Source organism: Oncorhynchus kisutch, linkage group LG1, assembly GCF_002021735.2.
Source record: "Oncorhynchus kisutch isolate 150728-3 linkage group LG1, Okis_V2, whole genome shotgun sequence".
Taxonomy (NCBI): domain Eukaryota; kingdom Metazoa; phylum Chordata; class Actinopteri; order Salmoniformes; family Salmonidae; genus Oncorhynchus; species Oncorhynchus kisutch.
The window spans coordinates 62,300,767-62,317,670 of record NC_034174.2 but is presented as its reverse complement, the minus strand read 5'-3'; the positions used below and the strand labels follow the sequence as shown (position 1 = coordinate 62,317,670).

The 16,904-nt window shown below is 44.0% G+C and overlaps 1 protein-coding gene across 3 annotated transcripts; it reads left to right on the top strand.

Annotated features, from left to right (window-relative positions):
- The first annotated feature begins 344 nt into the window (after positions 1–344).
- LOC109889697 (UTP--glucose-1-phosphate uridylyltransferase-like) lies at positions 345–16,767 on the top strand. 3 transcript variants are annotated; one of them, XM_020481327.2, is made up of 10 exons: positions 345–561; positions 2,632–2,747; positions 7,414–7,521; positions 13,633–13,818; positions 14,028–14,161; positions 14,517–14,814; positions 15,133–15,330; positions 15,590–15,832; positions 15,997–16,101; positions 16,261–16,767. In XM_020481327.2, the coding sequence occupies exons 2-10, from the start codon at positions 2,649–2,651 to the stop codon at positions 16,366–16,368; spliced, it is 1,479 nt and encodes a 492-aa protein (XP_020336916.1). In that variant the 5' UTR covers positions 345–561; positions 2,632–2,648; the 3' UTR covers positions 16,369–16,767. The 3 variants fall into 3 exon arrangements, with proteins under 3 accessions (XP_020336916.1, XP_020336926.1, XP_020336907.1); XM_020481337.2 differs by lacking the exon at positions 345–561 and adding an exon at positions 1,327–1,418; XM_020481318.2 differs by lacking the exon at positions 345–561 and adding an exon at positions 1,373–1,637.
- The last annotated feature ends 137 nt before the right edge of the window (positions 16,768–16,904 follow it).

The following is a 16,904-nucleotide window of genomic DNA, read 5'->3' as shown; positions in this document are numbered from 1 at the left end:
GTGTGTTGGGGACTCTTTGGAGGGGTGGATTAAGGCTCAAAGATGTTTGGGAAAAAAGGCTATTAAAAGGAAAAATAGGTGAGAAGAAGGTGGTTTAGGCTATCTACTGAACAAAGTCATTATTGACTAATACTCAGATTAGTCAGCAGAGTTGCCATCTGAAAGGCATTAGGTAATTCGTAAATTATTTTATTTTATTTATGCTTTTTATTTTGATGGAGAGCCTTTGTTATAAAAATAAGAGTTGGAAGAGCTCAGGTCCACCCTCGTGAACAAGATTCCGATTGGGTAAGCGGATTTTCGCATGTTTTGATTGGCCACTAACTCACCAATCGTTTGCCCTCATTAACTGGCCTGGCAAGAAGCCAACTTCGACATTTCCGGTTTTACTTTGGCGTTGCAAGAAGCCTGTCAAAAATAAATATACTCCTCAGGACAGTGAAAATGTACCTTTTAAAGTGTTAATTTGTCACTTGTTTCACAGGCCGAAACCCAGCTCGCTAAAGTAGCCAAGCACCTTGGAGTTCTTTGGTGGATTGATATCAAAATAATTATCGTCAGGTGGGTAGCCAATGCAATGAATTACGTTTGAAACATGTTGCGTGTGATGTAAATGCACTACTAGAGCCTTATAAACTAAACAATTGGCTGCTGGCATGGATATCTTAGTTGCTACCGCTGCTACAGTATGGCTAACCTGCCCCTGCCTCTCCAAATGTACAGTGGCATGTAACCAAGATAGCGCATCGTGTGGCTAAAGTCAACCCAGGGTCAAATGAATCAATACAAATAATGTATTAACCGTACGCCAGAGTGCTAAACAGCCGCTTATCAACCATGCTATAGAAGGGCTATGATGCTATTCAAGGAACTGCGTTATGGGGAAATGAGGGCAAATCTAACGTCACATATTTTGCCCAAGAATGTGACGTATGGATACGACCAGAGATGCGTGTTCCATAAAACATTAACTCAATATTAATTCCTAACTCTCTCGGCTGCCTGCTGTGCTAAAGGTTTACATGTAGGCACTGTAGCCTACATATACATTCATCGGACATATCAGCTGGCAAGCACTCAAATAACGTTATGCGTGTAACTTAGTTCCGTTAGTGAGACATTTAGCGATTGTTCCACGCTAAGAGGGTTTGTCACTAACTACCATATCCACGAAGTCCAAAACCCCGCCTATTTCTATTAAAATACGATTTTAAACCTAACCTCAACCACACTGCTAACCTTATGTATATCCTTAAATTAACACCAAAAAGAAAAACATTTTTTTCCCCCTGAAATTTTGACCACGTAGCCCATTTACACTTTGTGACTGTGCTATCTAGTGGAAACCCTAGAGAGGTGGGAGAGCTGAGAACAGTACATCTGAACTGATGAGTGGTGTCTGGTTTACTGATGGAATGGTACGTTGTTTATTGAGACTGCAGTTCATATTTTCACATGCGCGAGCGGCTGTCACTGGTATCTGGTGTCAAGTCATTGACGTTTATCTTTTATTGTAATATTTTCTGGCAAATTACTGAAGACTATTGAAGACTATAACCTAGACTTTGGGGATCTTATTTGGATAAACTTCCTTGGCACATATTTTGTCATACGTCCAAAGATGTCTGTTTTTGAAGGTACGTTTTCTGTACCTGTCTGCTATTGATGGCTCTTAAACAGTTATATTTTCCATGAATCTGTAAGTCACTTTTTGTCTTCTCTTAGTTTGGAATGATTTTCACTTTTTGAAAGGCAGTGCATTCTTTTTACCTATCTATTTCTTCTGATGCCATCTTGAATTTAGGCTACTGAGGCTATAGATTTCACCACATCAGTATTATGCAATACTGGAAATTGCCAAATTAGGCAACCAATCTCTTAGTGGGGGATATTTTCATCTTGAGTGAAAATGTCAATTGTAACAATTGCATGTCAATTGTAACCAGAGCTGGGTTGCTGCTATGTCTATATTTTCTTAACATAATACATCCTGTGTTGAACAGAGGGTGAATGAACCACAGTTGACTGGTTCAATAATGGAGGGGCAGGTAGGCTATCATTGGTTAGGAACGTAACCAAAAGGTTGCTGGTTCGAATCCCCGAGCATACTTGGTGAAAAATCTGTTTGTGCCCTTGAGCATCCCACATTGCTCCTGTAAGTCGCTCTGGACAAGCACGTCTGCTAAATCACTTACATATGGATAATATTGACCCAATAGGCTTGACTTGTTCATGGTATAATGGACATAGGAAGAAAATGCTAGATGTCCATTAAAATAGATCCAATAAGCCAGCATGTGGGTAGACATTCGCATGGCATCATATGTAACCATGTTCCATTTCACTTATTGTAAAATAATGTGCTTGCTTGCTTATGAATGACTACAAGCTGCCTTGCTCGTTAGAACACAGGCATGCAGTTGTTTCAAGAAGGTTTTGACTGATCTTTAAACTGACCATTTTCTGTCTTTGATAGTTTTGAATGGTTCCTGCAGAATGGACAAACTCCTTTTTTTTCTCGCTCTCTCCCCTTTGGCCTCATACTATTTGATTGTTTTGAATTGTTCAAGCAGACTGAATGATGAAATACCTCCTCTGTTGCTTTTTTTTCTGTCTCCTTTCTCCTGGCAGATCTCAGCAAAGCCGGGATGGCAGAGTTTCAGGAGAAGCTGCGGCTTCAGCATGAGACCTCCATGCACAAAGAGCTGGAGAAGCTGCTGACCACAGCCAAGGGGGCTGAACAGGAGGTGGGCCTGGGGTTTAGGAGTTTGGAGCGAGAGTACCTGGTGCATGTTTGTGTATCTAGGGTGGTTGTTTTGGAGGAGTGAGGAAATGTCTTACCCTCCCAGAACTCAGTCCAGCAGGGCAACAGGATGGTGAATGACCTGCGTCTTTCTCAATGGGTCAAACACAGATGCACACACTTCATGATTTCACAACATGGACTCGCTCTTTCTACCCCCCCTCCCCATCTTTTCACCTCCCCACTCTTTTCCCCCTTGTTTACTTTAAGCCCCAGCAGGCTTGCTTTTAAACCCCTTCTCTATATGATGTAGGCCATACATTCCCACATAAATCATTGTCACTTTTCATCACCACTGAGCCCTCACCTTACAAAAGCATCAGCTATTACCATGCCATCCAACAAGCACAGTGCACAACCCATATGACCAGAAACTGAAAAGACAATTCTCCCTGCTTAGCAAACAGTTTGTATGCAGTTAGCATTGCTACTGCTAACTAAAGCATTGGCACGATGGCAAAAGCTTACAAGATAAGCATTCTCGCTCTGTAGAGTAAGTGGTTAATTTTTTACTCTGCTCCTCGTTTCACTTCAAACACAACACATTAAAGTTAGACTGCGGAGGGGGGAGAAAAGGCAATTAAAACCCACTGAGGAGACCGGAGGGTTTAGGAACGAACAGTGAGATGGGCTAGGTGGGAGTTCTAATGATTATACCAATGGGGGCATTTAGAACACACTGAACTGTAACGTACATGAAAGCCATTAAGCAAAGGTCAAAAAGGAGGGTTGCGGGCAGAATGCTTTGATTATAGGGAGTGGGCAGGAAGTGATGAAAGTCTACGCTTCACCAAACAGACTGCATCAACAGACTAGAGAAATAATGATGCACATCATTTGTAATACAAATATTGAGTTCAGATGTAGCCTATATGACACATCAAAAAGTATTTAACTGGGTATGCTATTATTGGATTGGTGGGGGCGGGGGTGTCAATGTAAATAGTCCGGTGGCCATTTTATTAATTGTTCAGCAGTCTTATTGGTTAGGGGTAGATGCTGTGAACTTATACAGGATCGGTGGGTCTCCCGCGGGATGGTTGAGCTAACGTAGGCTAATGCGATTAGCATGAGGTTGTAAGTAACGAACATTTCTCAGGACATAGACATATCTGATATTGGCAGAAAGCTTAAATTCTTGTTAATCTAACTTCACTGTCCAATTTACAGTAGATATTACAGTGAAATAATACTATGCTATTGTTTGAGGAGAGTGCACAGTTATGAACTGAAAGTTATCAATAAACCAATTAGGCACATCTTGATACAAAAGTTTGAACATAAATGCAATGGTTCATTGGATCAGACTAAACCTCTAAAACGTTGCACATACACTGCTGCCATCTAGTGGCCACAATCTAAATTATGCCTAGATTCATATTGGCCTTTCTTTTGCATTTCAAAGATGATGGTAAAAAAAAATGTTGTTTTATTTTCTTTATATTATCTTTTACCAGATCTAATGTTATTCTCCTACATTCCTTTCACATTTCGACAAACTTCAAAGTGTTACTTTTCAAAGGGTATCAAAAATATGCATATCCTTGCTTCAGGTCCTGAGCTACAGGCAGTTAGATTTGGGTATGTATTTTTAGGTAAAAATTGAAAAAAGGGTCCGCTTGCCGAACGGTAGCAGAGAAAACAGTGTATGACTTGGGTGACTGGAGTCTCTGACAATTGTTTGGAGCTTTCCTCTGACACCGCCTATTATATAGGGACTGGATGGCAGGAAGCTTGGCCCCAGTGATGTACTGGGCCGTATGCACTACCCTCTGTCGCGCCTTACGGTTAGATGCCAAGCAGTTGCCAGATCAGGCGGTGATGCAACCGGTCAGGATGCTCTCGGCGGTGCAGCTGTAAAACTTTGGGGACCCATGGAAAATCTTTTCAGGCTCCTGAGTGGACATGATAGTTCGTTGGTGATGTGGACACCAAGGAACCTGAAACTCTCAACCAGCTCCATTACAGCCCCGTCGATGTTAATGGGGGGCCTATTCGGCCGCCTTTTCCTGTAGTCCATGATCAACTCCTTTGTCTTGCTCACTTTGAGGGAGAGGTTGTTGTCCTGGCACCACACTGCCAGGTCTCTGACCTCCTCCCTATAGGCTGTCTCATCGTTGTCGGTGATCAGGCCTAACTACCACTGTTGTGTCGTCAGCAAACTTAATGATGGTGTTGGAGCAGTGTTAGGCCACGCAGTCGTGGGTGAACAGGGAGTACAGTAGAGGACTAAGTACACACCTCTCAGGGGCCCCAGTGTTGAGGATTAGCGTGGCAGACGTGTTGTTGCCTACCCATTTCCACCTGGGGGGCGGCCCGTCAGGAAGTCCAGGATCCAGTTGCAGAGGGAGGTGTTTAGTCCCAGGGTCCTTAGCTTAGTGATGAGCTTCATGGGCACTATGGTGTGGAACGCTGAGCTTTAGTCAATGAACAGCATTCTCACATAGGTGTTCCTTTTGTCCAGGTGGGAAAGGGCAGTGTGGAGTGTGATTTGAGATTGCGTTATCTGTGGATCTGTTGGGGCAGTATGAGAATTGGAGTGGGTCTAGTGTATCCGGGGAGGATTTTGTTGATGTGAGCCATGACCAGCCTTTCAAAGCACGTCATGGCTACCGATGTGAGTGCTACGGGGCAGTAATAATTTATGCAGGTTACCTTTGCTTCCTTGGGCACAGGGACTATGGTGGTCTGCTTGAAACATGTAGGTATTACAGACTCGGTCAGGGAGAGGTTGAAAATGTCAGTGAAGACACTTGCCAGTTGGTCCGTGCATGCTTTGAGTACACGTCCTTGTAATCCGTCTGGCCCAGCGGCATTGTGAATGTTGACCTGTTTTAAGGTCTTGCTCACATCGGCTACCGAGAGTGTTATCACACAGTCGTCGGAACAGCTGGTGCTCTCGTGCATGCTTCCGTGTTGCTTGCCTCGAAGCGAGCATTAAAGGCATTTAGCTCGTCTGGTAGGGTTGCTTCACTGGGCAGCTCGCGTCTGGGTTTCCCTTTGTCGTCCGTAATAGTTTTCAAGCACTGCCACATCCGACGAGCGTCAGAGCCGGTGTAGTAGGATTTACCCCCCCCAAAATCAAAAATGATAATTTGTACCAAAGTAGACATCATGCAAAACTTCAAATCCCTGCAAGCTCCTGCACGTCATCTCTAGCTGACACCTTTGCTAACAGTTATTGTATCAATTTAAAACTTGCACAAGACATTTCACAGAATTGTCAATTTTTTAAAGAAATGTAGCCAATTTATTCATTGCTAACATTAGATAATTCATCCAGAGATTCTTACCCTTGCCTCGATTCGGCAGTCTCGTCCAGATCATGTCATTGGTAGTTCTTTATGATAGCCAAATTGGCAGCTAATTAGCATTTCATTTTTGGGGGGTAAATACAGGCAAATATATTGATAAAGTCACCTTGTCCTAGAGATTTACACGGTTAATAACATCATGTCCCTGTTTGACCATTAGGTTTTATGACTCATACTGTGGTACTCTATTCCAGTACAAGCACACCTGACTCAAATGTTTTACTAATTATCAGGCTGACATGAGATGTGGCTCAAGGAACTCTTCTGGGTCCTCTCATCTTCCTTTCAGCCATTGACAGCGCAGCCCGGGATGTCGAAAGTAGGTGGAAATATGTTGACGATCTAAATCTGGTCCCATACCCTTTCTGGATCGAGGGCCAGGAGCTTAAAGTGTGTGATAGTGTGAACACTTTTTTAGAGCTAATGGTACAGAAAGACTTACAATGGGGCAAGCAGTTTGCTACTATGGTAACCAAGAGCAACAGAACATTTTTGGTCCTTCGCCGCCTTAAAAGGTTCCATGTGCCACAGGAAGACCTGGTTTGCATTTACACCGACTACAGACGCCCCACCCTGGAATATTGCGCTCCGGCTTGACACAGCTCACTGAACCAGGCCCAGTCTGGTGACCTGGAGCTTATTCAGAAGAGGGTATGCCGCACCATCCTAGGAGGATAATCCAGTTATACTGAGGCACTTCAGACCCTGTCCCTAACCCGGCTTCATGAAAGACGGACACAACTCTACACTGACTTCGCCGTCAGCCTCCTAAAATCTCAATTCCTAGACTGGCTAACCCCTGACTGAATCACAGTGACGGGCAGGAACACCTGCAGCCAAAACAAACTGACTACCAAAGTCTAGTTTACCAATCCCATATTTCTGCTCGTTGATTAATTATTCTCTTCAAGACCACAGGACATTATTGATTTAGATTTTTGTAAATGAAAAATGTTGCTCATATCCATTCATATTTGGTATGCTCATGGATTTGTGTTGACTGCTATATGAGTGTAAAAAAAATAATATATATATCCCCCCAAAGATCATCAAGCCCTTTATTAGTTGAATCAGGTGTGCTGGTTCTGGAATACATCAATTAAGTGGAGATGGCTAAAGTTACTAGAGGTTTGGAAGACACTGATTTAGGCTTTAGTAATGTTATGATTTCAATCGTGTCAGTATTTTTATCAAGATATGTTCTGTGTGTGAATTGGATGCTATAATGTATCAATAATGTGGATCTTGATCATTTGCGTCCATGCAGAGTCTGATCCTTGGCACTTTCTGTTTCAGATTTCCAAAAAGGACTTTGAGGGTTTTAAGAACCTCTTCCACAGATTCCTCCAGGTGAAAGGACCCTCTGTGAAATGGGACAAGATCCACAAGCCTCCAGAGGATCTGGTGAGTAGTTTGGTTTTAAAGCTCAGGCATTCGTTATTTGCATAAGAAATGACAAGACATTGTCATACAGATCAGCCTGTGTCTAAAAATGTCCCTCTTGTACAAGGGATTATCTGACCTGTAGTTTATTTTATTTTGAATAAAGTCTTTGTTGCATATTTAGTGCTAGTCCACAAACTAGGGTCTCAGAAACACTGTTTTGAGTGTAGCATCTCTATGTGTATGTTGGGTGAGATTAGATCTGTAGGCCAAAGCCCTATTCTACAATGAACATCTGAGCAGATAGATGCGGCCCCTTTGAACTGAACATGAGAGCTGTAGAGTTACAGTGGCTGTCATGTGACCCTGGCTCTATGGGGGCAGAATGTTGTGGTCCTGTCGTCCTGCAGCATACCAGGGGAGAGTCTGGGACAGAAAGCCCAGTGTTGGGTTTCCTCCACTGGGACGGGAGCCAGGCGCCAGAACACCAAGCCCTCCACATGGTCTACGTCCCCATCCTCTCCCAGCTGACTGGAACATGTGAGGCTCCAGTCAGAGAGGGAGTGTTACAGCTTAAGGGTCACTGGGGCGTGGGCTTTTCCCCCGAGTCTAAATGTCGAAGAACGTAGCGTTTTGAGTAGTGCTGGTCAAGAGAGTGCGCCTGCGGTGACAGGAGGTAGACTCCGTTAAAGGAAGGAGGGGGGGGCGTTTCAGGGAGACCTGGGCTGGAACCATGGAACACTTAGGCCACATGCAGGAAGGCTACATCCAGTTGGTATATAGATGCACACACTTGTTTGTGAGTCTACATTCCCAAGCTCGTGAAGCCCACAGATTATAATGAGTATGTAGTAAGGTATGGAAACAAGCACCCCGCACCAACAGAACTGAAACGAGGTAACCAGATCCAAGAACAGAGTGTGTAGCTATGGGCCAAAGCCAGCAAGCTATTTATCACCTGGGTGACATTTCAGTATCTCTGAGAGCCTGACACCCCACCTTCCTGAAATAACCCCCAGCTCATAGGTTACCTTATAAATAGCCTGACCTCTCCAGCATTCGAAAGCACAGCCTTGAGGGAGCAGGATTCTGGCCTGGGGTGATATTTGGCTTACCCTGCCCGAACCCACCTCGTGGGTGTGTAGGCTTATCTGCTCTAGCAACCTCATTCTAGGACCGTCTTAAGACCGTCTTGTTTTGGGACGACCATAAGGCTAGGAGTAAGGAACTTGAAACCGGATCTGGACTCGTTCCCCACTTGTGACATAGACACAAGTCACCTTGGAGACCTTGAGTTTGAAGTTCTGTTAAGTTCTTATGAGTTCAATCTCATCATGTTGTAGTTCTCCTTGTTATTGACTGAAGCTGTATGGCTCTGAAAGGGTTAATCGTTTATCCTCATGCAATACATCTGCACAATATTGACTTGTGAGTTCATGTACCTAACATTGAGTGAATCTCCCCAAAACAAGTCCATGTAAAGTGTTTTCTATTACCCGATAGATACCGTCTGCTTCTCTACCAGATTCTCCATTCCCTCCCAGTTATATAATCCCTTCATCGCCAAGGACACACAGTATCTGCAAAACGCAAAGCTTTTGCTCTTAGGTCAATATTGCTTGTTTTGCAGAGATTGTCTGTTTGAAGTCCATGGCTGCTAGGAAGCCTGAAAATGCACCTTGAGTTTGCATTCTCAATATTTAGTTGTTCTAATGCTTTGTCGGCTAGCTAAGTGCATGGAATGAACCCTACATTTTGAGTAGCCTAGTGAATAATAACGGCCCAAGTATGGAACCTTGTGGCACTACAGTATTTATAGGAAGCATTTCAGACATTGTACCATCAACCTGTACACTTTTGATTTGATAGTTTTCCACATTCTAAAGAGATTATTCTGGTTCTTTTCTGCTTCACTCTAGTAAAACTCTTTCTTTGCCTTATAAATAAGTGCTGTTTCACTCCTCTAAATCTAGTCCAGTCTGTTGCCAGATCAGACTGTATTACTTTGGCCCAAACCACATTTGGTTCATGAATAAACTCTGTTAGATCCCCAGGAAAACCCATGGATTATCTCAACCCTTATGAGTTTGAGGGACTGAAATTCTCTTGAAAGACCACACAGGAAGCCTTGCTCATCACATTTTCTCAAATTCAGTTTCAATTAATGGTGGTTGGTTTTGGTTTTGTCTTTGTAAAGGGAACTAAAGTAACCTCTTTTTGTTGTTGAGAGTAATGGCACTTCACCTCAATAGCCCAGACTTTGGTAAACGCATCTTATTGTGCTGGGTTATGACTGACGATGGTGAACCCACACCTTCAGACGCTGTGTGGTCTTGACTCCAACAGAGCCATGAGAGACTATTGTGTGTTGGGAAGGATCCCCCATAAGGTAAGAAACATTGGTATGTATTCGAGAGCAAAATGTTCATGGTGATGGAATTAGTAATTAGAAAACCATTTGGTTACTTCTCTCTTGATCTTTTGATACTCTTGAGATATCTTGATTAGGGCCTGGGACGATAGCAGTATCGTGGCAAGGAAACAAAACAAAAAGCATATTTAAATTCTCTGTCCTCCAGAGTCACAAGTATTTCTTTTTCAAGCTATAACACACAATATTCTACATACAGCAGGTTTTAAAGGGCCAAAGTCTTTGTTCTGTTGTTTTAATGTTTGCCATGGAAAAAATATCGCAATACTGGTATCTTCCCCAGTGGCGCGTATTCATGGATGCCAAGGGAAGCCAGGCGCACCAAAATGTTTTACCAAAATTTTCTTCAATTCGCAAGAGGCTGAAATGTATCTCACCAGAAAAAGCATCCGAGCGAGCAAAACAGTGCCCCCCTGTCTCTGTATAGACCATCTATCTATCCGATGCGGTCTGGTCAAAAAGAGTATGACATTGTTGCTGCCCGTAGCATTGAATGCAAGTGAAGCCAGCGAGCATTTGGCCTCCCTTGATTAAAAAACAAAACAAAACTATAAAATAATATCCAATCAGCGAACTCAACTGTGAATGGTCCTGGCGCACCAAAAAGAGTGTCAAGGGAAGTCCGTTTGGAACTTGCTTCACTCCAATCACATCAAGAGCAATATGTCATTGGCAGAAACAACTTGAATTGTTGCATCTCGTTGTGTTGTTAGCTAAAATTGAACCTTTTCTATACTGAACAAAAATATAAACGCAACGTGCCACAATTTTACTGAGTTACAGTTCATATAAATAAGGCCCTAATCTATGGATTTTACATGAATGGGCAGGGGCACAGCCATGGGTGGGCCTGGGAGGGCATAGGCTCACCCACTTGGGAGGCAGGACCTGTCAATCAGAATGTGTTTTTCACCACAAAAGGGCTTTATTACAGACAGAAATACTCCTCAGGATCGTCTGGCTGGTCTCAGACGATCCTGCAGGTGAAGAAGCCAGATGTGGAGGTCCTGGGCTGGCATGATTATATGTGGTCTGCAGTTGTGAGGCTGGTTGGACGTACTGCCAAATTCTCTAAAACGATGTTGGAGGTGGCTTATGGTTGATTAATTAACATTCAATTCCCTGGCAAATGCTCTGGTGGACATTCGTGCAATCAGCATGCCAATTACACACTCCCTCAATACTGGAGAGATCTGTGGCATTTTGTTGTGATACAACTGCACATTTTAGAGTGGCCTTTTCTTTTCCCCAGCACAAGGTGCATGTGTGCAATGATTATGCTGTTTAATCAGCTTCTTGATATGCCACACCTGTTAGGTGGATGGATTATCTTGGCAAAGGATAAATGATCACTAACAGGAATATAAACAAATCTGTCCACAAAATTTGATAAGCTTTTTGTACATATGGGAAATGTCTAAGGTTTTATTTCAGCTCATTAAACATGAGACCAACACTTTACATGTTGTGTTTTTATATTTCTGTTCAGTGTAAATTAGCCATGGATGGTAGATTTGGACTTTACTTAATTCTCCGTACTGGCCAATAATAACGCCGATTCTGATCCAACCATAAATTCATACATTGTGCCCCTGTGCTCGATTCCTATACAACTGTCAGCAACAGATGTGTCTGAAATATCCGAATCCACTAATTTGAATGGGTGTCCACATACTTTTGTATCACGTTCGCAAGGAATATGAACTAACAGGTTATTGAGCAAACAACGCAATTATCACAACACATAGGTTGTAATATGGCATTTAATGATATTTAATCTTGATTTGACTTTCTGACTTGAGTTGTGAGGTCTTGGATATTGTAGAGCTTGGGCCAGTCTTTGGTCATGTCAAAATGGTGACCAACATGAAGATTTAGCCTAAATGTTGTTTAAAATATATATTTTTTGCAGCTAAAGGTCAGCTATTTAAGAATCCTTATTGAAGATTATTTTAGCCTGTATGTCTTGAGGGAAGTAGAATGACCCGGCTCTCTAGACTCCTATTCATTTAAAAGGGATATAGTTGTGGCGATAATCAGCCTAGTGGTTGAACTATAAAAGGGTTTTGAACCCTCTACCACCTAACAACAACTCACGTGAGGTGTTTTCCTAAGCAGTTCCCTATTCCCGTGTCTTACACGTTGCTTTGTGTATTTTCCAATAGTCCATACACACTGAATACAGTGAATACACACTGAATACAGTACACACTGTGAAACAATAAATGGGGTTTGTTGAGAGAAGTGCAGTCTGCCTCCTCTGTAGCCTATAGGGCACGTTTCCCAGAATGTAAGCCTTTTTTTTTTAGTACAGGACTATGCTTTCTCCTAATCTGTCTGGTCCTGGAGAACACTGCCCATAGCATTGGGATATCAAATTATAGGATAGCTTTGAAATGGCCTATTGTGGGTGTATCTGTGGGAAGACATTGTCAATATACTGTGAGGATTCCTTCATGGTTTGAATTCCTTCACGGTCACACTCTCGTCTCAATGGTTCATCCCATGAAGGTGTGAGCAGTAAGGAAGAGGATGAAGCCTGGCTGCCTGTTACCATGCCAACTCTGAAAGGGTAGCCTCCCTCCGACGGTGCAGGAAGTGTGTGGAAATGTTGAGCAGGTGTCCTCGCACCCTCCTGCATCTGTCTATGCATGTGAGAAGGATGGGAGGGAGGTAAAGTAAGGAGGTGTGTCTGTATGTGTGTTGAAGGCAGTGTAACGGATTGCGTAGAAGTTAAGGTCTTGAGTGTGACACACACACACACACTCTATATTTACTCCTTGTACAACACAAGAGGACAAAAAGGACGTGTCATTTTTCCATTTGCCAACAGCGGGGCCAGTAAAGGCCAGAGGGCCTGTTCCTTGTCCCCTGGGAAGTATTCTAAATGACTGGAAGTACAGGAAAGGACATTCAAATGGTTAATTATACCCACAAAGTCTGACTATACCCCATCTAGCTTACTGTATTCAGCTCACAGTAAAACATACCATATTAACAGTTTGCCCTTTTCAATTATGTAGGCTACCGCTGTACCTTGATGTAGGCATTTTCTGCAGGGGTGTTATGTTCTCCCCTCAGTCTCTGTGTGAGGATGTACTTTAGCTCTACCGCTCTGGGTTTTGACAGCTGTTGCCATGGCTTCACTGAGTAGCACTGTTGCGTAATAGGGGTTTGGAGTGATGCCAGCTCCCTCCCTCTCCAACCCTCCTACGCTCCAAAACAGAGCACTCCACCCCCCCCCCCCCCCCCCCCCCCCCCTACCTTGAGCAACTTCAATACTGCCCCCAAGCTGTCAACTGCTGAACTGAAGATCCAACATCAAGGATCACTTTCACAGGGATTGATATAAAAGGTTGCCCGGGGCAAGTGAACTGAGCAGTCGGCAAGTTGAGTCTTCTCTGTGGTTAACCCGTTGGACAGGTGAATTATTTTATTGACAACGACCAAACCGCAACAAATTCCTGTAGCCTAAACTGATATATATCTGGACCCTCCCCATTGTTTAATAGAATCCATCAATTTCTGTGACTTCCTCACTACTTTCACTACTAGTGGAGGAACATGTGTCCTGCACTGAAGTGTTCTAAACATTACCAGTCTGTGTTTAAACAGCTATACATTTCTGGGCAAGTGATAAATCTTCAGGCTCCTCCTAGTATCTGACCTCTGACCTGTACTTCTTTCCCTCTCTGTTGCAGATCCACCCCTATGACAAGATCAAGGCCCAGGTGCTGCCAGACAGCGTGGCGGCCAGCCTCAACAAGCTGGTGGTGGTCAAGCTCAACGGAGGCCTTGGCACCAGCATGGGCTGCAAGGGCCCCAAGAGTGTCATCAGTGTCCGCAATGAGAACACCTTCCTGGACCTCACTGTCCATCAAATAGAGGTAGAGGATACTGTACTGTACCATTTTTTTGGTCCGAGTGAACATAACACTTAAAAGATATCAGAATATTCAGTATGAGCCAGAATGTTAACTAGAGCTAGTTATTGTAGTACTAGATATTCCTATTTCTACATTCAACATAATTTATGACGGAATGACAAGCTATTTGGGAGCCAAACTCCAGTTGTAAAAATGCCTCCCCCTCTCAGCACTTAAACAAGACATTCAACGTGGACGTGCCTCTGGTTCTCATGAACTCCTTCAATACAGACGAGGACACCAAGAAGATCCTGCAGAAGTACACACACCACCGGGTGCACATCCACACGTTCAACCAGAGCAGGTAACACACACACAGACGTCCGAGCCTACAGAAATATACACATGGGTTGTGTTCAGCAGGGCACACCGTTTAAGCGTTTTTGCAATGTAAAATCCTAATGAGCGTTGCTCTTGGACAAGTTCAGGTACATTCCATTTTCTCTGTACTGGACATGATCCTGTTCTATTACGATCCTCCTTAACTCTTTCCTGAACATCCTCTCCTTTTTACACCCATCCATCTCTTCCACTTTCCATTTCCCTCTCTTCTCACCTCTACCTCACTTGACAGGTTGTCATTGTAAATAAGAATCAGTTCTCATTGACTTACTTGTATAGATAAAGGTAAATAACAAACTCTCCTCCTGCCCCTCTAGATACCCGAGGATCAACAAGGAGTCCCTGCTGCCTGTGGCTAAGGACCTGGGGGTGCACGGCGACCACGGCGACGCCTGGTACCCGCCCGGCCACGGAGACATCTACGCCAGCTTTTACAACTCCGGCCTGCTGGACCAGCTGATCACCGCCGGCAAGGAGTACATCTTTGTGTCCAACATTGACAACCTGGGCGCCACCGTGGACCTGTTCATCCTCAACCACCTGATGACGCAGCCCAAAGACAAGCGCTGCGAGTTCATCATGGAGGTCACGGACAAGACCCGCGCAGATGTCAAGGTGAGCAGAGGTTTGTGTGCTAGCTAGAAGCAGGCAAGGGGTACTGCTGGTTCTCTTTTCTCCCTGGTGGTTCATTCAATTGTTACTGTCGCTGAATGTCAGAGTCCTCACCTCGGCAGTATTTGGGGACCTTGGGGCTAAAGATTTAAGACCGTTACAAAGGGATAAAGCAACAATGGTAGAGGATGAAAAGATCATGATGAAAGTGACTTATCTACAATTGTATGATCCGTATTGTACCGCAATGTAAAATGGCATACGGCCTATCATTTCCTGACTGCTCATGGTTTCTGCCACGCCTCTCAATCTCCACCGCAGGGTGGCACGCTGATCCAGTACGACGACAAGCTGCGTCTGCTGGAGATTGCCCAGGTGCCCAAAGCCCATGTGGACGAGTTCAAGTCGGTCACCAAGTTCAAGATCTTCAACACCAACAACCTATGGATCTCCCTGGCCGCCATTAAGAGGCTGCACGAGCAGAACGCCATGGACATGGAGATCATTGTCAACCCCAAGGTGAGAGGACGGATGAAAGGAGAGCCTTAAAATGAAAACAGTCTGGTATCTGTATCTACAGTGGGTTTAGTCATGTGTTAAGGTTTCCTTTGAAACTTACTCTTAACCATCCCATTTTATATGAATTAATATTTTTCAGACGGCAGTCAACCATGGCCTCGAGTGACTCAACTACGATTAGATTTGCATCACTTTGTAATAGCCGCCACAAGCTCACTGAACGTTAGCACCAATTACCCTTCAACTACCTCCTCCCCAGACGCTGGACGGTGGTCTGAACGTGATCCAGTTAGAAACAGCGGTGGGCGCCGCGATCAAGGCCTTCGACAACGCCCTAGGTGTCAACGTGCCCCGTAGCCGCTTCCTTCCCGTCAAGACCTCGTCGGACCTGCTGCTGGTCATGTCCAACCTCTACAGCCTGGATGCCGGCTCGCTCACCATGAGCAAGAAGAGGGAGTTCCCCTCCACGCCACACGTCAAGCTGGGCAGCTCTTTCACCAAGGTAATGGAACCAAAATGTAGATTAATGCATTTTGTTGAGTCATTATGGCAGACATCTTGATTTTCTATATATTTGTGTTGGTCTTTTTTGAAGTAGGTAGTCATTCATATTTCATGGTTTGAATAGGTTCTTGACAGTATATAAGTGACCTTTTCTGGTTGCAGGTCCATGACTTCCTGATGAGGTTTGAGAGCATCCCAGACATGCTAGAACTGGATCACCTGACAGTTTCAGGAGACGTCACCTTTGGAAAGAACGTCTCTCTCAAGGTAAAGGCTTCATACCCGAAATGGTACCTCATTCATATTGCATAGTATTTACTTGGAATACAGAAAATTGATACTGGGCTAGTTTTGCTTGACATCTCTCTAACTGTTGATGTTGTGTGTGTTACATTTGTCTACGCCCCCTCACTATCCATTCCACAGGGAACTGTCATCATTATTGCCAATCACGGAGATAGGATTGATATTCCTGCCGGAGCGGTGCTGGAAAACAAGATTGTATCTGGCAACCTGCGCATCCTCGACCACTAAAGGCCTTCAGGACACAGACGAGACTCAAGGCCAAGAACAAACTATACCTAGGACTATTGCAGAGCAAGAAAGACACAGGGTGCCGTTCCGCAGTTATGTGATCCACCATTTCAGATAAATTATCTGCAGCTTCAGAAAGACTACCGCAATCAGGGTCATTTTAAATCCGCTTAAAACGGATAGGATGGTCCTCCTAATGAGTGTTGTGGTTCAGCATACCATGCAAACAAGGCTTCCGTTGGATACGAAAGCTGTTAGAGGGTTCTAAGGCTGTGTTTACACAAGCAGCACAATTCTGATTTATTTGACAAAAGAGATCAGAATTGGGCTGCCTGTGTAAACAGCCTCTGTTGCAAATTCTGAGCCAACTAACCTGAATAAAGTACAGTATGGTTTCAACGTGTCAGTCTCTCTTGATTTTAAAACTAGAAAATCAAAGGTGCGGCCCTCAAGTGTACGTCTATTGCAGTGCACTACAACCCTAAACTAGCGCACCTGTTTCTAATAATTATCTAGTTGGAGCAAAAATCTACAGG

Coding starts and splice junctions, on each gene's coding strand:
- LOC109889697 (XM_020481318.2), top strand. Junction 14,162..14,516: donor CACACGTTCAACCAGAGCAG/GTAACACACACA, acceptor CTGCCCCTCTAG/ATACCCGAGGATCAACAAGG. Junction 16,102..16,260: donor GAAAGAACGTCTCTCTCAAG/GTAAAGGCTTCA, acceptor TCCATTCCACAG/GGAACTGTCATCATTATTGC.